Source organism: Cupressus sempervirens, chromosome 3 (genome assembly GCF_028749045.1).
Source record: "Cupressus sempervirens isolate cs-2001-9-10 chromosome 3, ASM2874904v1, whole genome shotgun sequence".
Lineage (NCBI taxonomy): Eukaryota > Viridiplantae > Streptophyta > Pinopsida > Cupressales > Cupressaceae > Cupressus > Cupressus sempervirens.
The window spans coordinates 1,060,565,613-1,060,592,243 of NC_143120.1; the positions used below are offsets into that span (position 1 = coordinate 1,060,565,613).

At 37.0% G+C, this 26,631-nt stretch overlaps 1 protein-coding gene across 1 annotated transcript in view; it reads left to right on the forward strand.

Moving 5' to 3' along the window:
• The window catches only part of LOC149570392 (uncharacterized), a 55,515-nt gene extending 44,637 nt beyond the window's left edge, over positions 1-10,878 (forward strand). Inside the window, exon 2 of the mRNA XM_089823038.1 lies at positions 9,634-10,878. Coding sequence (XP_089679164.1) covers positions 9,634-10,533 — 900 coding nt within the window. The 3' untranslated portion in view covers positions 10,534-10,878. The remainder of the gene's footprint in view (positions 1-9,633) is intronic.
• Positions 10,879-26,631: the final 15,753 nt, after the last annotated feature.

The following is a 26,631-nucleotide window of genomic DNA, read 5'->3' on the forward strand; positions in this document are numbered from 1 at the left end:
CCATCCACCTAGTGCAAGCTTCTAAGGAACACTCAAATGGTTTTCAAATCTGTCTCCTCTCCAATCCCATCAATTGGATGCAAAATAATGATTCAACATCAATTGAAGTTAAGTGTATTCAATCATTGACTTATTACACAAACCACTCCTACCATCAACAAGAGGCTAGTGGCCCCGATTTGTTCGAGTCAAGCAAATAAACATCCACAACAACTTCCATTCAACCAAACTACTTCCATGAAAATGAATCTACTCCAAGTGAAAGATGGAAATCATGCAACACTTCAAAGCAATATTAAGCAATCCACCATGAAAAACCAACAATGAATTACCATTTACTTTGACACGCATTATAGCAACAACTTCATCAAGTCTCTCCCTTAACTCTCTCCTACTCTAATCTCCTTACTAGTAGCTCTCTTCTACTCTAATCTCCTAAGCTCATGAATTACAATTGAGAAGGGCTTGGCCTTTTAGAGTAGTCCTATTACAATGAAGGACCAATATCTATCCAAGATAAGGGCCACGATTTAGTCCTACAAACCCTATTGATGGTGCCAAACTTATAACCAATTACACGAGGCCACCAATTCATTGGCCAATAAGAAAATTACAAAGATATTGATAGCTAATGAGAAAATAGGACTCTTGGCATGTTGTGATTGATTGTGCTTGAAATTAAAATTTTTCTGATTGGAGGAGACAACCAATTGCCACCTCATCATCCTTATCCTGTGCTTGGAGTCTTGGCCTATAGAAGGTGTTTGTTAAAACTACAAATATTTCTTGCTTGATTGTTAAAAAGTAACTTCGATTAACTTTTCAACTCTTTGAGGATGATTGTGGTGGCATATATTGTCAAATTGCTTCCCTGAAATCTCCTTAATCCCTTCGAAATTTCCTCATGATCTTGACTTGAATCTGTACTTAGGACTTGTAAGCTTGATGCAATTCTTGATTCTTCTTGAAGATTCTTTGTGTTGCTGGATTTTCTCTGCTTTCCTGAGTTTCCTCTTGATTTCAATCTGAATTTGTGTTTTGATATCTTGAACCTGAATCCTTCCTTCTCACTTGAGTCCTTGGGCCTGACCCATACCCTTGTAGCATCCGCTTGAAGTTTTGACGCCTTGATCATCACCTTGCCCTCTAGCTTCTCCTTCTTGAATTCACCTTGCAAGACAAAGTAGAAAAAGCATCAAGTTTGCCAAGACTCATAAGAAAACATGAAGGAAAATTTGAAAGTTTCCATGAAATTACATTGCATTAACATCAAATAAGGAGGCAAAGTGGATTTTCTCAAGTTTAAGATCTTTCTCTTTGCAAATGGTAATATTAAAATCTGGAAAAATAAATAAATATCATGATATTATATACCCAGATTTGATTCTCTCGTCCTTCTTATATCCGATTTTGACGATAAATCTGCCTTACATGCTTAGTATTGTTGCCTTCCCTAAGATTTTATCTCCCAATCTCTACTGGATCTGTTCATCCTTTGTATCAACCCAGCACCTCAATGTAAATCGCAGCCTTACTGGAGAAGTCGCTGTCACGGTATAGTCAATCAAACCCACTGCCTATCCTGGAGGAATTTGCTGCTACCGAAGACCTGCTTTTCTGCCCACTATTAGGACTAGGTTGCTGTTGAAAGTCACTGTAATTCACTGTTGGAGAGCAGAGAGGAATTTGAATTTGTTTAATGTTAAAATGTCCCCATCTCCCTTTCCTTAATAGGCACCATTAGTAGCTGAAAGGGGGCCGACGTGACTAAAAAATAAACGAATTTATTATTAAAATCACTCCTGTAGTTAAGGGGCCAACGTAGCATTTTTTTTTTCTTTGGACTGGTTAGATTTGGGAGGCTGAGAAGACAAAGGGCCTTGGGTGAAAATCTGAAGCCTAGAAGATTTCCGCCATGACAAAAATCCATCTCACTCATGATGCTTTTTGGTTGTCAAAATTCCTTTGGCGCCGACTCTGTGACCGAAAAGTAAACAAATTTATTATTAAAATCACTCCCCTAGTTAAGGGGCCAACCTAGCATTTTTTTTCTTTGGACTTGTCAGATTTGGGAGGCTGAGAGGACAAAAGGCCTTGGATGAAAATCTGAAGCCTAGAAGATTTCTGCCATGACAAAAATCCATCTCACTCATGCTTTTTGGTTGTCAAAATTCCTCTCTTCTCTAAACTGCCCACCCACTTTATACTCATCTCGTATGATACTAATAAAGCTTAAGGGAAAGAGAGGAAATTCAAAGTTGGGATGGTAGGGGGTGGAAATCCCAAGGAGAGAGGATTTCCACCATGACATGGCATCTCTTCTTTCACTTAAAACATATCATTGCTTTGTAGACTTTGTCTCCACTTACCTTGTGAACACTTGAATGAGAAGGGAGAAATTTGGGTTTGAGATGATTAAGGTGGTGGGAATCCTCTAGCCAAAGGATTTCCACCAAACATGATTTTCCTTTAAGTGCCATTACCAAAACTTATCCCATTTTTTTATTCATGATGTTGAGTTCATGCCTTACACCAGATTTGAGTGCCTTCAAAGGTGGTCGAATTTTGAGCTTAGGAGGATTAATGTGGTGGAAATCCTAAGGAGAGAGGATTCCATGGTGGGAATCAATTGGTTAGAGGATTTCCAAATGACACACGCACGTGCATGCACAGTCATGGAGTTATGCTTATTTAATTTTAGGTTTTTATTATATATTCTCGTATGAGCCATTGATAAGTTTTGTAATGAGAGAATTTTTTTATATAATCATTATTAATTTAGGTTCCTATTAGATTTTAATGATTTATTTATTTTTAGTGACTTCAATAACTAATATTAAAATTCTAATATCTTATTTTAAGTACTCTTTAGATTTATAAATTTCAACGATTTATCAACCTTTTAAAAATATAAATATTATATTCAAATTTAATCTCAAGAATCACGCACACGTGCACGAGTTAGTAATGAATTTATGCTTATTTAATTTAGTTTTTTATTATATTATTGTATGAGCCATTGATAAGTTATTTAATGAGAGATAATTTTTGTATAATAATTATTAGTTTAGGCTCCTATTAGATTTTAATGAGTTATTGAGTTATACTCAAGGTTGCATGGGTACGTGGGTACGGGAACGGGAACGGGTACGGGTACGGGTACGGGTACGGGTATTTTTCAAAACAGGGGACGGGGGTACGTTGTGTATGTCTAATTTTAATATTTTATATATATATAATTATCTTATAGAAAATCTGAAAATCAAAATATCAGTCATGAGTCATGACATTGAGCATCCAAAACAAGAAATCCAAAAATGTTTAAACTTATAAATTTTAATATATGAAACTGTGATAGTATGCTGAAGATTGTGATTGAAGGGTCTGGGAATTGCTCTGCTGTTTGAAGAAGTACTCACTCAACATTGATATTAAGAACAAGCTGCCATACTGGCTGAGAAAATCAGAGAGGCCATACATGCTGAGGTGAGTCTCATGAGTCTATAAGCTGGCTGTACATGTCCAGGAGGGTTTAAAAAATATCAGTTTTAAACTTTAGAGTCTAGATACTTGACAGAGAAGACAAACTTTAAATACACACAATAACAGTAATAACTTCATAATGATAAAGATACTTAAGTTTTAACAGAGAAGACAAACTTTAAATACGAACAATAACTTCATAATGATATATCAATATCATATAGATAGGACACATTGATATTAGAAATGATAAACTTCTAGTTTAAACTTAAAAGTTTAAAGTTTAAACAGTGAAAATCAGAAAAAGTTTATGACTTTATAGATTATAATCTATTGTTAATCAGCATTGTACCAAAGTCTCAAACTGATTACATATCGAAATAAGCTTGATAAACAGCAAGCTGATATGCAAACAAAAAACTAAAACAAAAATCAGACATCTTAATCTATTTTCTAGTCTTCTATGTCTTCATCATCCATATCAAGGTCCTCAGTTATGATGCTGTCCAAATAGTCATCACTCTCGAGCTCAGGTTCCTCTGCTGGTAGAATAATAATAGGCAAGTCAATAAGGCCATCTACTTCAACCTCTCCATCCACAAGGGCAGCAAGTTCTCCATCAGGTGAGATTTGATCCCATTTTGATGAAGGGCCATCATTGTATCCAGGATCTAGACGAGAGAGGAGACGAAGTGAGCTGTGAATGTACACCAATTTCTCTGCTTTCTTTGACCCCAAACGGTTTCTCAATAGTGAATGGATGAACCCATAAGTACTCCAATTTCTCTCACAAGATGAAGAGCTAGCTACTTGTGAGAGCAATCTTATGGCAAATGATTGCAATTCAGGAGCTTCACCTCCATGGTTCCACCACCACTCTATAGGGTCTATCCTTAATTTCATATCATATAAAGCTTCCACAGAACCAAACTTACCTTTCCCACGTGAAAACTTATTCCATTGACTCCTTATAACTGCAGCATCCTCACCTCGGCCATAGATCTTTTTTATTGCAGCCCAAAATCCTTTCATTACCTCTCTATCCTGATGTGGAGCCCTCTTCCCAGTCACTTGTATATCATGCCATTTAGGATTAAGAGCATACGCAGCACAATGAAGAGGTGTGTTAAGCTTATTCCATCTTCCATGTAACTTCTCCTCTATCAAAGGATATAGAGAAGGGTCTTTTATATCAGTTATTGTCTTCACTTTTTCACACATGGAATCTATTGCTTCATAAATTTCTCCCAAACATGCCTTATCTGAATCTGCATATCTGATCAGCTCACATATGGGCTTAATAAACTCCACAACAAATTTCACATCAGCCCAAAAATGCTCATCAAGAATCATACCTCGCACCTCAACAGCAGTATCTGAAGTAGATTGTCTCCAAGTTGTCCATGCGTCACTAACAACTGTGGAACACAAAGCTCCCTTGACTTCACAAAGGCGGTCAAGAAGAATGAAGTAAGAAGCAAAACGTGTATCAGCAGGTTTGAGTAGCTCCACCTTGGCAAATTTACGATAGATGGCTTGTGTGTGGTGGTGATTGCATATGAACATTTGTATTTTTCTCCCCTTCTCTATGAGATCTGTAATCCATTGAAACTTGCCAATGTCTTTGAGTGCATTATTCAACGAATGCACACAACAGGGTGTCCAAAATATATGCTTGTACTTTTTTTGCACCAACATACCTGCTGCTTTACAAACAGGGGCAGCATCAGTAACAACTTGGACCACATGTGTAGCCCCCACATCCTCAATGCCCTCACATAGCTGGGCGTGTAGAAATTCTGCATTTTTTTCTTGCCCTGAACAGTCTATTGCCTTCAAAAAATAAGGCCCTTTGCTGCATGTTACCATGATATTAAGTAATGGACGATTTCTAGCATCTGTCCACCCATCCATCACAATACTGCATCCCTCTGTAACCCACACTCTTTTCAGTGGTGTAGTTTGTTCATCTAATCGACTTTTCTCTTTATCAAGTAAAGTAGTGCGAAGCTTTTCATATCCAGGTGGTTTATACCCTGTTGGTGCATGAAGGATAGCTTGGACCATCTCAGTGTAGAAAGGGGAGCGAGAAACATTAAATGCAATTCCATTTGCATAAAAGAATCTTGCAATTGCTGCATCAACAGCATCTCGACCGATCACATCAAACAATTCTTCAATGGGATTTGAGCTGCCAATGTGTTGTCTCTTGCGAGCTACATCTGTAGTTGAGACATCTACTTCTGAATCTCCATGTTGACTCTGTACATGCCCTGTTGTTGAAGCATGAGAGCTCTTCTTAGCAACTTTCCCTTCAGCCCTTTCTTGCTCCCTTATAAGATCATATCGTTCCACCTCATTTGTACAAGGATCAACACCTACCCCAGATATGTGAAGGAAGTGAGCCTTCACTCTCGTGTAAGAACCTTTCCATTTCAAAGGGCAAAGCTTGCATGTGACCTCGGCTGATCCACCTGAACCCTTCGGCCCTCGAACACGATCAACATACTTCCACAAAGGATACAGCGCTTGCTTTCCTCCGCCTGACATTCTACCTGGAAATTTTTTTAAAAAAATTCAATAATTAGTGTCGAACTGTTGAGAAGATATTGTATAGCAAATAAAAAAGAATTAAAGACTTAAAGTTGCTTTATATTGCTTTATATTTTAAATTTAATAGCTAAAATAAATTTCACTTTAAAATTTAAATGATTATTTAAATTGTAAACGTCTATTTAAAATTTTAAAAATCTATATTGATATTATAATTTAATTTTTTTTAAATTTAAGATGATCGTGTATTGTTACAAGTCAAAATACTAAATAGTAAACTGCTAAACTATAAATTAATTTAATTAAATCAATAAAATAATACTTTAATTAAATTTTATCAATTTTAAATTATATAAAAAATTAAAAATTAAATAAATACTAAAGTTAAACAATAACATTTAAAATTAAAAATGAATTTCAATAAAGTTATAAAATGTATAAATATTGAAATTTAAAAATATTTATTAATTTATTAATTTTATTTATTTTAAGACTTTAAAGTTACGTAGTTCCATCATATATAAAAATATTAAAATATTAAACTTTGTTAAAAGTTAAAACTAAAAACTTTAAAAATTAAAAGTTTAAAAATTAAAACTCAAACAAAATTAAAAAACGTTGAAAAATAATGTAAATGCGAGCAGAAAAGATGGTAAGGAAATGCGAAGGAAATGCGAGCAGAAAGAAGTTGTTTAATGGATACCTGTCTGTGCAAGCGCCGAGTCTGTAGTTGCAGAAAAATGGGTGGAGTTTCTGAACGTTGTGTGGCGTCTGAACTTCGCGTGGCGTTTGAAAAATGCGTGGCGTCTGAGAAAAATGCGTGGCGTTTGAGAAAAATGCGCGAAACCGTCTCTGCCCTTCCGTTTTCCGACTTTCTTTGACCTGCGTTTAACCTTGTCTTCGATGTGCGTTCAACCTTTAACCTCGTCTTTGACCTGCTCGCGGATGGAGAGTTTTTAATGCCGCGTTTTGCTAATATAACGCCGCGTTTTAGGTTACATTTTATTTCAACTTTCCAGCACGACAAATTGTGCCGCCTCTGCCTTTTCAAAAGCTGACGTGGCGTTTTACGATTTAGGAAACGTGCCCTAGTCCGTACCCGGTACGGGATACGCGTACCAGTACCCGGTACGTGTACCAGGGGTCTGGGTACGCGTACCCGTGCAACCTTGGTTATACTGAATTTAATAACTAATTTTTAAATTCTAATATTTAATTTCAAGTACTCTTTAGATTTTTAAATTTTAACTATTCATTAACTCAGTTTAAGATATAGTTATTATATTCAAATTTAATCTCATTTTTACTGAATTTTGTCAGTAAACTAATTTGTTCGTAAAGAATTCTTCATGGACGACGAAGTCAAACCTTCTGGCATAACTTGTGTTATCATGATTTTTGACAGTTTTTAGTCGATTTTGACTTCAACAAGCATTTTGTTCTTTGATGTAGGTGTAATGTAGGGAATAGTGTACAAACTAAGAATTGGGTCTATCTCTGCTTTAATTATTTTGAAGGAGAGTGGAGCCACAAGGCTCAACCTATTGAGCACAAGGCAGATCCAGCAGTCTTTGTGAATGATTTGAAATTGATACTGAAAGCAGTCTTTGTGAATGCTTCGAAATTGATACTGAAAGCAGTCTTTGTGAATGCTTTGAAATTGAGACTGAAAATATGCAAGTTTGATGTTGAGTCTGGGGCCAAAGGTGAGAAAACGAGGGTTTTCAGTATGTACGATGCTACTGAAATCAGATATGTAAATTTCATTGATGGATCTAGAAAGAGGAGGCAGAATTGGTGTTTCTGTGATTAGGATGCTGCTCAAATACTTCTCTATAAAATTTTGTTTGGAAATGGTTGGGTTTATTTCACTGGGAGCAAATTCGACCCTACTTTTTGGATTTGCAGGAGTTCAATTTGTAGGTCTGTGTCTGCTCGATCTGCTTCCAAATTTGTGTCTTCAGATCCTACCACTTACACTAAAAAAGAAGGGAAAATGTTGGATTGTAGTTTTGCGTAGGTCAAACCCTGGTTTTGGAATTATTCGTGAAATTGAATTGAAATAAACTAAAAATGAAAGCATGCTATGTAGGAAAGGGTAAACCTGAATTGAAATATCTGAATCTTATACCTTGTTGATGCAATGCTCTTTGAATGCGACTACAAGTGTTGATACAATACTCTTTGAATTTGATTACGAGTGTTGATGAATTAACATGACATCAAGGAAATTTACTATGATAATATGTTTGCATGGAGGTTGTTATAACTTGCCAAGTTGCCACAATGCGTAGATTTGAAATTTTGATGCCTTGATGATGCTTGATCACTTGTAAATGAGAGTGGAGGATATGTGAATGTGTGACTTGATTGATCGATCATGTCTCAAATGAGGGGGTTATTTTTGCCATTATAACTCTTTTCATGAAACATATTCGAATTTTTGAACCCGACTGACACAAAGAATGATCTTCTGCTCCTGCAGTGTAGCCATTATATGATTTGATTTTGGGCCCTTTTTGTATGGTCAAGGTCACACCCCAGGTGACCCTATCCTGCTAGTTCAGCTGGGTCAAGAGCCAGAGGTCCAAAATGTGACAAGAATGCCAGTTTTCGAGCCAGTGTGAGCAGACTAAAATATGATCAAGCATGGAAGGCTAGAAATGACAAAACTAGGCCTAGGTGAGTATGAAGTTGTTTAGGGATAATAGGGATAATGACACTACAATAGGGTTTTCAGTTTAAGACCGTTTTGTGTTCCATTGGCCAAGCATTTACTTTCATTTACTCGATCTCTATGCGATTAAAATGCCTTTAAATTGATATGATAACAGATTTTTCTCCTTTTTTGCACATTTATTTATTTATTTCAATATCCCTAAGATATCCCATCTTTTGACAATTTTTTTTATAGTTTTAGTGTGCCTATTTTTCCCCCAAAATATTTTTGCTCATATGAGTGAGCAACTGGTATAGGTGCGCACCCAGGTAACAAATGGCAGGTTAATTAAGGTGAATTTTCTCAAAGTATGCAGAGTAGTAAATAGCTGTGATTTACATAAGAGCATAGGTCTTATTTTAATGCATAAATCACATATAGTTAAATTATTTGCTAGGCTGCTTTACTTTGGTCTCAACTTTGTCTTCCAAAATAATGATCATTTTTCCTTCAAAATTTTTGATCATTACTATAGCACATGCTGCAATGGAGCCTTAAGGGTAGCAAAAGTAATTACATGCAAGTTAGGAGTACACTGAGTGTGTTGATTATGGTATTTTCGTATGTTAACCTGCCTTGACGATTATTGCCACTCTAGCTTGAAAAAAGAGATTATAAAATCATTCTTGCTTTTAGTAAGATCCATTTTCGTTTATTTTCTTGTAGTGTGCAGAGTCAGTTGTAGATAAATTGAGGTTTGACTTTTTATTCGGGATAATGCATAGGAGTTGTGACATGGATTTTAATTTTTGCATAACTACAATTAGTAAGTTCACATTTTCCTCTGTAGCCTGTAAGTTATATATAGGAACTTCAAAAAGATATTAATAGTCTACATGAATTCACTATATATTGGTTCCTCTGGGAGTTTATTTCAGGTTCCGACTTCTGGATTTAGGGGCACTGCAAAAAAGAAAATGGGATCACAGTTCAAGCATGGTCCAGCTTTTAGAAGAAACAATAGCATGACAGGGCCTCCAAAGCCCCGTCAACCTGTTGTCAGTGGATCTGGAGGACCTGGTTGGTGTTCTATCTGTGAGATTGAATGCAATTCAAAGGAAGTTCTTGAGACCCACTGTGAAGGAAGAAAGCACAAACGGCGATTAGAGATGAAGGAAGGGCTCCTGGCATTTCAAAAAAAAGTAAATGAAAAGCACGTGCAGCAGCCAGGCACAGGGATCATAGACGAGAATCTGAAGAAAGATAATAAAAATAACATGCATATTCCTTTGGTTAGTATCCAGACAAGTGCTAAAACAAAGCAAAATGATTTGTCTGATATCAAGTCTCAAGCAGATCAGGAGCAGACGGTAACAGGAGAGATGAAACATCCAGACACGAACCAAAATGAAGGAGGGGAAGCAGATGCCAAAGCATCTGTTTCTAATCAGAGGAAAAGAAAACAAAAAGCAAAAGCTGCAGATAATGTAGATACCAAACGCCAAAGGTTATTGGATGCAGGCACTGCTATATCAGAGCTTAAGGTTTGCACCTTATGCCATACAGTTTGTAACAGCCAAATTGTTTTTAACTCACATCTTGCTGGGAAAAAGCACAAAAGGTTAGAGGCGGTGGCCAGTGCTGTCTCACAAAGTAACAAGGTAGTTGAGGAGGCTAATGCTGTCACAGCAGGTAATGAGATAAAGGAAGAGGCAATTGCTGATTCTCAAAGAAACACAACAGAGGAAGAGGCAAGTTCTGACTCACAAGGTAGTGACAGTGACAATGAGTGCACAGCTGATGGTGATGAAGACGGTGAAGATGAGAAGGCTGACTAAATTTGACCAGTGGTTAAGGATCATATGAAAGAAAGGGAATGCTTCAGGATGATTGGTAGGCAAGAACAGCCAGTGATGAACATTAGTTAGCTGAGCAGGCTGCAGAGCCTCAAACGGATTCAATAGTAAAAATGTTGTACTTTTGCTTCCCAAGGTATCAGACGTTAGAATTCCTTCAGGTTGATTGGATCATTTTACAATGGTTGAGTTCTGAAAGGCAATGGTGCCTCTATTTAACCTTCACTATATCTGAAGGGAATGTCTTGTCTAACATGGCATGTTGGTTATGATTCAGAATATCAATTTTATGAGTTTCTAATAGATTCCATATATATATTTTTAAAATAGATTCCATAATTTTGTTTTACTTAAAAGAAATTTTTGGACATCAATTTTCAGGAATAGGATATTCCAACATACTTTTTCACCATAGTTAATGCAAATTGTTGTTACTCTAGTGCTTGAGATCTTTGTTGAACTCCTAATTATCATGCTAGCATGCAAAGTTGTTTCTAAATTTTGTCTTTTTGTGGGAAATGCTTTTGTATGTACTATTTTCTTTTACATCTAGTTATTTTATGAAGTTGCTTATTTGCATCGTAGCTTTTCTCCAAACACCAGAAGCAGATGATTGGCCACGTTGATTGCAGAGAAATGCTTTTGGTAATTGAAATCAATATCTTATCTCCTGATATTGCAGAATTATTATAATGCATCCCTTTTGCTGGAAACTTGTGAGCTGCTGCTACTTAGAATGTATCAGGTGTCAAAACCACCACCATAAAGGAGAGTAAATTGAGGATTACATAATGTAAATATCCTGTTGGTTGACCTAAAGGAATAGTTTGCAACTGTGCTTGTTATTGGTCTCTGCAAGGAAAATAGTTGGAATTAAGTGCCATTATGTAGTCAGAAGATAGCATCTGTTAGCAACCATGTCGCGGTAAGAGGAAAGCATATCAATTCTACCCTTACACTACCAATTATACATGTCACATTTTAGTGTTTCTGAAAACCAGGTAATATTACATATCTCTGTGACTTTTAGAATAACCACTGATGCAGAAGTCTACTGGATCGTAGTCTACTGGTTGAGACAGGGTATTAATATATGAATGTTGGGTTCAGCCTGTGCCTGTCTTAGGGCCCCAAGTTGTATTTAGGAGAGAGAATTTTGAACCATGGAATTTTAAATCTTGGTAACTATCAATCAATTGCAATAGGTTTCCAGACCACACATCATTGCCAAATATCCCCAGAGACTTTTTAGACCTTACTGAAATAGCCTCCTTGAGTATTAGACCCTCTGCATTGTCAAATAGGAATATGCCCAGGTTTCAATTCTATTCAAAATGGTATATCTCTGACCTGAAAAATAAGTCGAAGTCAGAAGCAATATCACTTGGTTTAATTATCTGGTATTGAATTATCCACTTGGATCATGTATTTGTTAGCTTTGAGAGGGAAATACAACGTACGGGGAGAAATATCTTCACAAGGATGTAATTCTTTCTCCATTTGGACATTTGTTAGCTGCTTGTTATATAGAACTTTTGTTTTAATTTTTTTTCCGTGTAGCTGGCCTCATCATAATGCTATTTCCTTATTAGCCTATGTATCTCATACAACTTGGCCAGACTGCTTGCATTGCTTGGTTGGTTCTGATTCATTTCTTGGTTTTTTTATCCTTACTAAGTGCAGTTCATTTGTTTTTGAAAGATTCTGCTTGTACGACATATTAGTTGTTTGTAGCTCAATTTAAATTACAAGAGACTAGATTAATTTACCAGGGTCATCTGATTCAGTTCTTGGTTTTTCATCCTCACCAAATGCCGTTCATTTGTTTTAGAAAGATTCTGCTTGTACAACATATTAGTTGTTTGTAGCTCAATTTAAATTACAAGAGACTAGATTAATTTACCAGGGTCATCTCTTTTTGCATCCGGTACTGCCTTTTGAATAGCTCAAGGTTATTGGGATTCTATATCGATTTATTTAGTAGTGACGGCTATTTGATAGTGAAAAGTAAGGTGATTAACTTGAGCTATGACCTTTGGAACTTTTTATTGCACATTATGTAGGACGTGCTATTTCCAATGATTGTATATAATTTTCGGGGGCTTGCCACGTGTTTTTAATAGAACCAATCTCTACTATTTTCCTCTGTTAAAACTGAAATGCTTATTAATGTGTGGGGTTTCTATCTGAAAACAAATATATTTTCACATCGAGGCAGTAGATTCTTTTAACACCTCAAACGAGCTTAGCCCAAAAACTAGATTCAAGTTTTTCATTTTTTATTTTGAGTTCCTTCTAAGCTTTATTTTGATTATGTGTCATGTCTAAACTTCTTGGATGGACATGCTTGATTCCGGAATCAGATGATACCGTTGGTTTCAATCCTTCACAACTTTACAACAAAATTAGTCCTGTATATTTAGAGGGGTGATCGGCCATGAGACGAGCTAATTCATGGGGGTTTACTTACGATGAGCAGTCAATTTTTGATGAGCTCTGCAAAGGGGACATGTGGCCAGCTCCAGTTGGTCTAGTATTTTGTCTCATGGTATCCTTGACTTCATGGAACGATCAGAGGAAACGATCTCGAGCGCGACATAGCAATATGAAATCTATATATGGGATTTATGGTATACATAAAAGGTGAATTAAGCACGAGGCTTTCGACTTCAGTGAATTCTGGTTATGGCAAGATGGGACAAAACTATTGTTTTTTTTTTTTGGGGTTAGGACACTGGCTTTTGTGAATCGATCTTTCTTAATTCAATAATTGAAAGTTTTATTACAAATGAATCCCTCTAGTTCGCTTGCACAAGGACTATTTTTGAATGATAATCATGCTTATTGCATTCAAGGATGTATTTAGTCAGTCACGATCATCCATAAAACCATACTTGACCGTCCCTTCTGGGATAATGATTGCCATTACCTAGACAAGATAAGTAGTCAAGCTTGCCAACATATATGTATATATATTTTTGAAAATTATAGTATTGACTTGCATCAATTAACTACTCTGAACATATAAGGAAATGATGTACTGTACAAGGTGCAATGAATTGATCCACAAGTGATTCACTCAGTAAAAAACTAGACAATACTAATCTATGCAATCAGAGTATCTTCAATACAAGAACTGAGATGTACACCTGGTAATAATCTGACATTGGATAGCCTGATTGGTGGACTTATTGCATTTGAATTATCAAATTTTGGTAATTACTCCCTTGCAAGTGTTGAATCTGCATTCAAAGCCTAACCAACCCTTGATGGATCTAAGAAAAAGATGAAAAGCAAACACATAGCAAGCGACAATGGATTTGACGACGACCTTGATGAACTTGAAGCATTATTGGCAAGAAGACTTCCTAGAGGAAACGACAAATACAAAGGTAAACTTCATATTATTTGTTTTACATGTAACAAAGTTGGTCATATTGCAACTAGATGCCTTGATAGAGATGACAAGGATGAAAGGAAACATTTAAAGTACAAAGGAAGGAGAGATTACATGACCAACAAAGACGAGACTAAAATGACAAAGGTAAGAAGTCTTGCTATATTGTTGAAGAGGATGGTTCTGACACTAATTGTGATGATCACGATGAATAAGTTGTTTATGTTGCAATGAAATATGATTTTGATGAAAATGGGAAAATTGCATTGATCTCACACGTGAGTAAGAATGATAGATGAATAATTGATAGTGGTTGCTCACATCATCTGAGTGGTGATAAAAGTAAGTTTGATAAGCTATAACATTATAATGGAAGAAGTGTTAAGTTTGTTAAAGATGCACCATGCTATGTGAAAGGTAAATGATCAATTAAACTGAATGAAAATATTGGGTTGATGGTTTGAAATATAACTTGTTGAGTGTAACACAATTGATAAGTATAGGTTATAGAGTTGATTTTTAGAATAAGAAGACAAATATCTATGATGCAACTGGTGAACTAGTTGGAAGTGGAGAGCAAACAAAAGGTAATTTGTTCTATTGGACCTATATGAAGATACTTGTCTATTTGCACAATGTGAAAATGTTTGGTTATGACATAAGAGGCTATGTCATGTGAATTTTGATAACTTGGTAAGCATTACTAAAATGAAAAGAGTTAAGAGGGTTACGAAGACTAAGTAAACCTAATAAAGTGATGTGCAAATAATATCAAATGGGTAAAATGATAGTCTAGTTTCAAGAGCAAGACATTTTCTTCTGATGAGATTTGGAGTTGGTTCATACTGATTTATGTGGTCCTATTGGAATAGAGTGCTATTATGGTGATAAATACTTTATTTTGTTTGTTGATGATTTTTCAAGATTGATGACTGCTGTTTCTTAAGGAAAAATCTGATGCATTTCAAATGTTTAAAGTGGTATCTTGCTTCAGTTGAGAAATAAAGAAACAAGACTAAATGTCTGAGATTAGATAGAGGTGGTGAATTCATTTAGGATGAGTTCAAATATATTTTGCAATGACAAAGGAATTCAGAGACAAATGAGTGCACCAAGGACACCATCCCAGAATGGTATATAAGAAAGAAAGAATAGATCAATTATGAATTGTGCAAAAACACTGATGATGGAGAAGGGTGTTTCACAGAAGTATTGGAGAGAGACTGTAAGCACTACAATCTATAATTTGAGTCAAGTTCAAGTGAAGAAAGGAACAAACAAAACACCTTTTGAACTCTGGTATGGATATGCAACAAATGTGAATTATTTGTCTTTGGAAGCAAATGTTATATATTGGAAGATGCAAGAAAAGGTCAACTTGATGCTAAAAGTGATGAAGGCATATTTCTAAGTTATTGCACTAAGAGCAAAGCTTATAAGTGTTTGAATTCTAACACTAACAAAATTGTGAAAAGTGCAAATGCTAAAGTTGATGAATATGTAGAGAAAAATAAAGAAGAATGCAAGAAACAACCTAGAGATTATAAAAAGTCTATCTATGTCTATGAAGGTGAACCTAGCAACCTTACCTGAACCAGAAAAGGTGGTTGCCAAGTTTTTGCAAAAGAGTTATGCTGAGCATTAGGCTATAGGAGACAAGCCACAGACTGTAATTGTCGAACAATAGATAGAGGAAGCCACGTTGCAGCCAGAGACAATAGAAGATACTGAACATGCATAATCTAATGAAGAACATCAAGAGGAACCAAGACTTGAACCTATATTGGCAAAGTATGTGAAAAAACATCATGCACAAGATCAAATTATTGGAGATGAAGATTCATGAGTCATGAAAAGAAGATGATCGAAAAATGACAGATGTATATTATGTGAATTTGAACCTAAATTTGTAAAAGATGCTTTGGTGAATGAAGATTTAATCAAGGCAATGAATGAAGAAATTGAGCAAATTGAGAAGAGAAAAACATGGACATTGGCACCCAGACCAAAAGACAAAAATGTGATTGGAACTAAATAGGTGTTCAGAAACAAGTTGAATGAGAAAGGTGAAGTCACAAGAAACAAGGCAAGATTGGTTTGTAAGGGATATGCACAAGAGGAATAGATTGACTATGGTGAAACTTTTGCCCTATTGCAAGGTTAGGAGGAGTGAAGACTTTGCTTGCATATGCTGCTTATAAAGGATTCAAAGTGTACCAAATGGATGTAAAATCTACAATTGTGAATGGATTTTTGGAGGAAGAAGTCTACATTGAACAACCTAAAAGATTTGTTGATCCAAACAAAAGGAATATGGTATGTAAGTTTCACAACTTTATATGGATTAAAGCAAGCCCTTAGAGAATGATATGAAATGTTACACAATTATTTGGTGAAGATTGGTTTTGCAAGAACTAATGACAATAACAACTTTTATCTGAAAAGTGAAGCTAAAAACAAGATATTGCTAGCTGAAATCTTTGTTGATGACATCATATTTGGAGGAAATGATTCATTAAGCAAATCATTTGCTGATCATATGTAAAAAGAGTTTGAAATGTCAATGTTTGGAGGGATTAAATTCTTTGTTGGTTTACAAACTTATCAGATGAACAAATGTACTTTCATCACAAAATCAAAGTATATTAAGAAAATATTAAGAAACCTTGAAGACCTTTGGTATGGAAGATTCAAGACCCGTTGAAACATCAATGATGATTGTACGCAAATTTTTAAAGAATGATGATTCCGCTGAGGTGAATCAAACATTGTATAGGTCTATGATTGAGAAACTACAATATGTTGTACATAGCAAACCTAACATTGCATTAGATGTAGGAATTGTTGTTAGATTCTCAGCTAATCCTAGAGAGAATCATATGATGATAGTAAAAAGGATATTGATATACCTGAAAAGAACATAAGACCATGGCTTATGCTATACAAGAAGTGACAAATTTGAACTGAAGGTTTATACAGATGTTGATTGGGTAGGAAATGTTGATGGTAGAAAGAGTACAAGTGGAGGAGCTTTCTTCTTGGGTAGAAGATTGATTTCGTGGACAAGTAAGAAGTGAAACTATATTTCATAATCTACAACAAAGGCTTAATATGTTGCTATAACACTAAATTGTTGCTATAACACTAAATTGTTCAAACATTGTATGTATCAAACAATTGTTGAAAGACATGAATGAATAAATCATTGAACGTTTTGTAACTTATTCTGATGATAGAAGTGCTATAAATATATCAAAGAACCCTGTGATGCATACAAAGACTAAACATATTGAGATCAAGTATCATTACTTGAGAGAGTTAGTACAAGAGAAAGAAGTGAGATTGGAATATGAGAACACAAAGGAACAATTAGCTGGCATATTCACTAAAGCACTATCCAAGGATGCTCTTGAAGTAAACTAAGTAGAGATGCTACATTGCATCAATCTGTAAGAATCACAATACCATGAATATTGATGCAGGAAGTCACACTTTAGGAGTTGCCTAAAGGTGTGAAATGGAAGACACTAAACTATGATTAGAAGAAGCTACAAGAAGTTTATGCAAAGATGATATTATTGTATCAATTAGAGCAGTGACATGAAGATGTATGTGTATGGTATGTGTTTGGCATTGTTGTCAAAGAGGGAGAGAATGTATGAATTATTAGATAAAGAGGGAGAAGTGTACAAGTGAGTTTCCATACAAGGATGAATATAAAGAGGGAGATGAGTATGAGAAGATCAGAGAGAATGATTATTGTTAAAGAGGTTGACATATGTTGAGATTGCTATACAACAATGTATGTACTAAATTGATAGAGGGAGCATCCTAAGGTTGATTGAATGAGAATCAGAATGAAACTGAGAAATAGAGAAGTCAAACACAAAGGGAGCATACAATATATAGTGTTGAAGCTTTTTGGATTGCACGGTAACCAGTACAGTAAGTGATGTATATGAGGTGTAGGTGTTGTCATCAATGCCAAAGAGGGAGATTGTTGGAAACTACAATTGGAGCAATTGTTATGTTGTCATTGATGTCAAACTTATTAGTAAGACAGAGTGTCAAACCTACTAGAGAGACATCTACTAACAGTGTAGAATGCCATATCATTTGATTGATGAAGAGGATTTGAAAAGAAGTGATCATGAGATGACCTAGTGAAAGGTTAAGTTGACATGTGTGCTAAGTATCATGGAAATACAATGGGCACTTGATAAGTTAGTCCTTGACAAGATAATGTATTGTTCAATCAATACATGAAGTGTAGAAGACAACTGGATGAAGCTAAGAGTTGAAACAAGTCATAAGGATAAGCTTGATCGAGTATCAGTATTGCAAGGTCAATGAAGGAAGTGAAACAGAAGATTAAGTAACTTAAGTAGAAGCCCAACAAAACACTTCAAAATTGTCGAGAAATTGTATGAAGAAGTGTAGTTGCGATCAAGCATAGTATTAGTCAAGCGAGCATGTTGATGACAAGTGAGAAAGTATAGTGTGTACCAAGTTATACATTGATGACCGAGCTGAAGAACACAATGATTGCCGAGTGACAAAGAAGTTATAGTTTGAGAAAGATTTGATTTTGAGGCCGACATAGTTGGAAATTTTGAGTTAGTCAAAGCGTGTGGAAGATAACGATTGATGAGTTGGCATATTTAATGCACGGTAAGAGTTTGTTACATGATCAAAGGCAAAGATTTGAGCAGAAGTTCCTAGAAGAATGATAACAAAAAGATTGAAGAATTCAATGAATTTGACCTAACCCTAAGATTGATGATGGTGTTTAAACAAAAAAAGCTTAAAATTACCTATTTAAGGAAGCATCATGAATGATTTGTAATGTTGGTTCCTTATATTGGCAATCTTAAGGAGAAGCTATGAAGAGGAGAACAACATAGGTGAAGTGTGAAGAGTTTGTGAAGTGTGATTACTTGAGGAGATGCCAAGAAGATCAGTGATGGAGATGTTAATGAAGACCAATCAATAAACCAACAGATAAGCGAATGAAGATCTGAATTTTTAAAGTGAGATGTACTTCACAAATCAAACCTATTGTTACATTCTAACCATTGTATCAGTCCAAAATCCTTTAATTAAGGTTGACCTAACATTGATTTTGTAAATCCTTTAATCAAGGTGACATTCTAATTGTGAAGAACCTCCTTATAGCAATATCGTGAGAATGCTCGAAATAACAGAATACAAAGTGATAGCAGAACTCAGAATGAATCTACTGATCGCAGGCCACTTCGAGGGGGTAACCTCCTTTGAGCAAGCTCAATACAATAAATTCGTCCGTGCCCATCAAGGGCCTCAACCTATTCTTATATACTGGGTACGATCTAGAAAAGTAATACTACCTATGCATGTGGGATAATAAAATATACTCACGGGACGACTTACAAAGCATATGCGTCCAACAACACTACTCTAACAAAATAAACAGAAGGAACACACAGGTTCCTAACATCCCCTCTCCCTTAGAAAAAAGCTTTGTCCTCAAAGCTTAAGGTGTGGAAATTGTTGTTGAATCTGAAGAAGGGGTTCCCAGGTAGCATCCTCTGGTTGCATGCCATGCCACTGAATCAAGACCTCAGAGATGGAGCGAGAGCGAAGCTGGCGAGTGCGCTGGTCAATGATTGCCACCGGCTCCAGGATAATGGATCCTTCCGTATCCATTTCAGGGAGAGTAGTTTGTGCTCTGACAGTGGTACCCAGAACTTTCTTTAGACAAGAAACATGAAAGACTGGATGAATGTGGGAAGAAGGAGGAAGTTCCAGTTTATAAGCAACTGAACCAATCTTCTGCAGAACCTTATAAGGCCCATAAAATTTTGGGGCCAGCTTATGACGCCCTTTCAGCTTTAGGGAGGATTGTTTGTATGGCTGTAGACGAAGAAAAACCATATCCCCAACTTGAAATGAGCGCTCAGAACGGTGTTGATCTGCTTGCTGTTTCATCCGATTACGGGCCATGTGAAGATTATCCTGTAAGGTACGAAGAATCTGATCCCTGCTGCGGAGAACTATGTCAACTGCCTGGACTGGTGAGCTGTTGGGAGTGTAGGGAAGGAGCACTGGAGGTGCCTGACCATAGACTGCTTCATATGGAGTCATTTTAGAGGCAGTGTGGTAAGAGGTATTGTACCACCATTCAGCTAAAGGAAGCCACTTGGCCCACTGATGTTGCTGTTCGGAAGTGAAGCAACGAAGATAAGTTTCCAAGCATTTATTGACAATTTCAGTTTGACCATCAGTTTGTGGGTGATAGCCCGAACTCATCTTCAGTTTGGTGCCAGTTTTCTGAAACAGTTCAGTCCAAAAATGACTGGTAAAAGTTGCATCACGATCAGAGACAATGGAAGAAGGGAGTCCATGAAGACGAAATATCTGGTCCATGAAGATTTGTGCAACAGAGGAGGCAGTATAGGGGTGGCTGAGGGCACAAAAATGACTATATTTCGAGAGACGATCAACCACAACCAAGATCACTGTCTTGCCACCGGATTTAGGAAGCCCTTCAATGAAATCCATAGAAATATCAGTCCAAATCCGTGTAGGGATGGGAAATGGTTCGAGCAAGCCAGGAAGGAGGGTCGTTTCACCCTTGTGGCGTTGGCAAGTATCACATTCAGCCACCATCTGTTGAATCGTCTGTTTCATCCCTTTCCAAAAGAAGTTTCTCCTTGCTCGCTCATAAGTTTTGAGGAAGCCTGAGTGCCCTGCTGAAGGAGAAGCATGGAGTTCATAAAAAATAGCCTGATGTAGAGCTGGGTTCTGAGGAAGCACTAGCCGACCCTTGTATCGAAGAGAAGCACCATCCCAAGAGTAATGTGGTATAGCAGAAGGATTATTGGCTAGCTGGTGAATGATTTGAGATAAAGAAGAGTCACTGTCATAGCCCTGCTGAACAGACGCTAACCAATTGGGAATGGGCATAGAAATAGCGGAAAGGGAAGCTTGATTATCAAATGTGCGAGAAAGAGCATCTACCACAATATTCTCCTTACCCTTCTTGTAGGTGATCTCATAATCATACCCCATGAGTTTGCTGACCCATTTCTGTTGTGTAGGAGAGGATACCCGTTGTTCCAGGAAGTATTTCAGACTTTGGTGATCGGTTCTGATGCAAAAATGACTCCCTAAGAGGTATGGCCGCCACTTCTGTACAGCATGCAAAATAGCCATCATTTCTTTTTCATAAGTAGAGAGGGCTAGATTCTTACCAGAGAGGGCTTTGCTAGTGAACGCAATAGGATGGTCATCTTGCAGGAGAACAGCACCCAATCCATTGCCGCAAGCATCACTCTCAATAGTGAAGGGTTTGGAAAAATCTGGCATCGCGAGAACAGGTGTACTGCACATAGCCTGTTTCAGTTGTTCAAATGCAGTCTCAGCAACAGGGGTCCAGGAGAAGGCATCCTTTTTTAACAGAGCTGTCAATGGTGCTGCAATTTTCCCGTAATCTTTGACAAACTTGCAGTAGTAGCCAGTCAACCCCAAAAAACCCCGAAGGCTCTTGAGAGTTTTAGGATGCGGCCAAGTTTTCATGGCATCTATTTTTGTAGGATCCACCCGCACTCCATGGTGTGCAACAATATGCCCGAGATACTCCACTTCCTCCTGGCCAAACACACATTTAGATAGTTTTGCACAGAGTTGATGATCAGAGAGAAGTTGCAAGACAAGCTCCAGATGATGGAGATGCTCAGCCCAAGTTTTGCTATATATGAGGATATCATCAAAGAAGACCAGAATGAATTTCCGGAGGTATGGTCGAAATATGTTATTCATCACTGCCTGAAATGTTGAAGGAGCATTTGTGAGGCCAAAGGGCATGACTAAAAATTCATAGTGACCATCATGTGTGCGGAAGGCAGTTTTAGGTATTTCCTCCTCATTAACCCGAATTTGATGATACCCAGAACGAAGATCTAACTTGGAGAAAAAATGAGCCCCATGAAGTTCATCAAGAAGTTCATCAACAACTGGAATGGGAAACTTGTCCTTTATAGTGAGATGATTAAGTGCTCGGAAATCAATGCAGAGTCGCCATGACCCATCTTTTTTGCGAACAAGCAAAACTGGAGAAGAAAAGGAACTGGTACTAGGGCGAATAATACCTTGCTTCAGTAAGTCACGGACAAGTATTTCGATTTCGGTCTTCTGATGAAATGGGTAGCGGTAGGGCCTGATGTTGGGCGGAACACTGCCAGGAAGGAGCTGAATACGGTGGTCCTCTGGACGAGAAGGAGGTAATCCCACAGGTTCAGCAAATATACCAGAATACTTGTCCAAAATGTGTTGGAGATCGGCAGGAGTGCTAGAGACTGCTGATGGCTGCATCTGAATGGAATGGAGCTGAGCGATGACACCATGTGAATTCTTCTTAAGAAGTTTTTCCATACGGTGTGAACTGATGATGCTGAGAGACCCTGGTTGTAAGCCTTTCAAAGTGTGTTGGTGCCCCTCGGCTGAAAACTGCATCCAAAGTTCAGCAAAATCCCAGAGAATGGGGCCAAGAGTGCGTAACCATTGGGCACCCAAAACCACATCACAACCACCTAAGGGTAAGGCAAACATGTCAGAGCGCATGTTATAATCTCCAATAGAGAGACGCACATTGCGACATTTCCCTTTACAAGGTAAAGTGCCCCCATTGGCAATCATGACTTCAAAGCTAGAGCAGGGATGGATAAAGCAATCAGCCTGTTTGGCTATTCGTGGATCAATGAAGTTATGAGTGCTACCAGAATCAATGAGTATAGTAAGAGGGATCTTCTTGAAGAAACCCTGGACCCGCATGGTTTGTGGAGTAGTGACTCCTGCCAAAGCATGGACAGATATCTCTGGTGGAGCTTCTGGTGAAGGAGGTTCAGGCTGGTGAGGCTCAACCTCATCATCCACTGTTTCCTGAGCATCTACATATTCTTCCAGTTCCGGTGGAGAATCCACATCCAAGAGATAGAGCTTTTGCTGAACACATCTATGGCCCCGAGACCATTTCTCATCACAATTATAACAAAGCCCTTTGTCTCGCCTGACTCGCATCTCTGTTTTAGACAAGTGCTTGATCAGAGTAGTTCTGGGAGCTGGTATGACAGGAGGGTTGTGAGAACCTGTATTTCTGAATGGAACAAAATTAGATCTGGAGCGTTGTAGAGCACTAATCTTGTCTTCCGCTAACTTAGCCAACCCAAGGGCTTCCATCATTGTAGTAGGTCGAAACATTTTGACTTCTGAGCGAAGTGCATCCTTCAGACCACTGACAAAACAACTACGGAAGAATTCATCAGACAAGCCCTCTGTGTAATTAGCTAATTTTTCAAACTCTGTCTGGTATTCTCTTACAGTGCCTATTTGACGCAGTTTAGTGAGTGCTCCTGTGAAATCATCAAAGGAACTAGGGCCAAAGCGCTCCAAAATGAGGGTGCACAATTCGCTCCACGTTGGGGCTACATTAGCCTTGATGTACCAACGGAACCATTGAAGAGCTTCATGTTCCAAATGAAAAGATGCAAGGGAGACTTTGTGGTTATCCAAAGTATTATGCAAGCTGAAATACTGCTCTGCCCTATAGATCCATCCAGTCGGATCAGAACCATCGAAGCGTGGAAAATCAAGCTTTGGTCCACGGAAATTGCCAGAAGAGGACCCAGTATCTCCTGAATGGTTTCGGCTCATGGCTGACTGCTGAAAGTTAAGACCCAGAATTTTGTCATCCAGATCTTGAAGTTTGGTTTTGAGGGATGCAATTTCCTCTTCCATGATTTTTGCTCCTGTACGCGTAACAACCATAAAACAAGGTTTTTTTTTTTTTTTTTTTTTTTTGAAATGGGTAGAAGATGAGAAACAAAAACTTTTTTAGTTACGGCAAACTTGGATTTGGGTAAAACTCATATAGGAAATGGGTGTTCGACGGTTGGTGGGAGACTATCTGGGGACAAGGGAAAAAGAAAAATGAGGGTTTCAAGGGTAGGGAGGCGAAATGAGGCGAACAGTCCAAGAGGGATAAGGGAGCAAAATGAGGAATTGAATCTTGTGGCTCAGTTTGGTGGCGATTGGATGAGAGGTGAAAAAGATAGGGCAAACCCTAAAATTAGATAAATGAGGGATTTAGGGCTTTGATATGTAAAATTTGGGGTTGGGTCGCCAAGGACAGAAGTATGCGAAATGATATTGCAGACGTTCTGCGGAAGTATGAGCAGAAACAGAAAGCAAACAAGGAAGCTACGACGAAAAAACAGAAAAATTTTTACTCTTTTTTTTTTTTTTTTTTGAACAGTCGACTTAGAAAAATTCACTCACAGACAGAACAACTGAAAAGAGTTATTGCAATAACAAGAGATATTAGAAGTGAGAGGAACCTGAAGGCCACGACAGAAAAAAAATTTGATGTAATTTCCACCCAGCGAGCCCAAGAGAGTGCTCTAATACCAGATGTGAAGAACCTCCTTATAGCAAATCGTGAGAATGCTCGAAATAACAGAATACAAAGTGATAGCAGAACTCAGAATGAATCTACTGATCGCAGGCCACTTCGAGGGGGTAACCTCCTTTGAGCAAGCTCAATACAATAAATTCGTCCGTGCCCATCAAGGGCCTCAACCTATTCTTATATACTGGGTACGATCTAGAAAAGTAATACTACCTATGCATGTGGGATAATAAAATATACTCACGGGACGACTTACAAAGCATATGCGTCCAACAACACTACTCTAACAAAATAAACAGAAGGAACACACAGGTTCCTAACACTAATGGAATGTTTAAAAGTCCTCTAAGAAGGTCACTCCTACTAGGGTGATTAAATTCTTTAATAGGGTCATATTTAACAATGCATTGTATAACTTTTAACAAGGTCCATTCTTAACCAAGCTCACTTCAGAAGAGTGAAAAATTGGTAGCATATTACTTGGCAATTTTTTCCAAATTAGGTTTCCACGTTAAATCCTAGTGTCATTTACTTGTGTGAATGTTATTTTGTGCATGCTATTTTTACAGTTGTTTATTTTCCTAACAATTGATACATATACTAAACAAAATGTTAAATTGTTGATAAGTTGCTATATGGATCGAGCTATTTAATGAATTGGATTTAGTTGTTTGAAGTTGTCAAAAGTTGAAATTGGTACATCTAGACTAGAGGATAATTGATTCACCCTCTCTTAGTTATTCTAATCATTCTAACATATATATGATAGCCATGAAACTAAGTGAAAATATATGTATGTATGTATGCATGTATGTATATGTATATATACGAGGTGCAATGGTTGAGCCAATAGTAGATATATGTTGAAAAATATATAATAGAGCATATAATATAATAGTATAGAATAATATATTATAGGGCATACAATTTAATTGTACAGCTGAGTTTGTGACTGTGAGCATACTTAGAATAGTAGATAGAACTCAAAAATTAAACAAGTTAATTTATTTTAGAGCACTTTCAAACATTTTATTATTATATTTTTTCATTAAAACAAGAGCCATTGAGTGCAAAAATTTCTACAACAATAGACAAACATATATAATTTGGAAGTGAAAAATAGTAAACGTAAATAACCAATATAAAAATCAGCCATGAAAAATGTTCTCATGGTTGTCTCTCTATGAGAGGCACCTACTACATGATTACCACTTTCTAATTGTACAAGCAAGTATATTTCTTTAAGCAGGAATAACATGATTTCTTCTAGCTTTCCAACAAAAAAAAATACACAACTCATGAAATCAGTCGTTTAAAATCAACAAAATTGGGCATTAATAAAGACATGAATGGTTGTTCAATTGAAAATCACAGACACCAACAAAACTTTAAGGCCTGAATTATTGATTATGATCACCACTGTTTTTGCCATTGTTGGGTAAAGACAAACTCAGGGTCCCTTTCCATTAAGGAATAATTTCATGGTGTAATTGACCTGCACGGTGAAATTTGAGTGTCTGTTGATTCTTTGACATATAAAAACCATATTTTGTTACATAAAGATGATAATTTTATGCACAAAGATCATATTTGTATGGATGAAAACCAAACTCTTATGTGTAAAATCATATATATTTTTACAAGCATTGATGTATTAGCATACAAATTAAATTTGAGTGTGGCAAAGGGAATAGAAATTTGAGGAAGTGGAGCACACCCTTTTTCCCGGTGCCATGAAATTAAATTGCGGTGTGAGACATGAAGAATCTAGTGGGAGTCCATTCCCACATAAAATAGCCTATCAGCTAATAATAAATTATATATATGAGATATGTTGTTATTATTTTAATGAATAGACTCTCCCATGAAGGGACATATCTCCTTTTGATATAATATCAATATAAATAAGTGATTGTTGCCAATTGGGAAACACATACCGGACATGCAGTGCTTAATACATTTGTAGTGATCCGAAAAACCAACATGGTATCAAAACAAGGTTGCACATGTAAGGAAGGTCCTTCATATGTGGGAAAGTAACATCTGATGCTGGAGCTAATTGCATGGCCAAGACTACGTGGAGCTTTATGTGTGCATGTGTGGGAGACAACTACCCACATGTTAGAGCACCTAAAGAATTCGTATCGAAGGGGAGCTTGTAACATGGATCATCACCTTAGAGCTTGAAACATATTGGTACTGAAAGAAGGCTTAGGCCTTTGGTGTGCATGCTTGACAG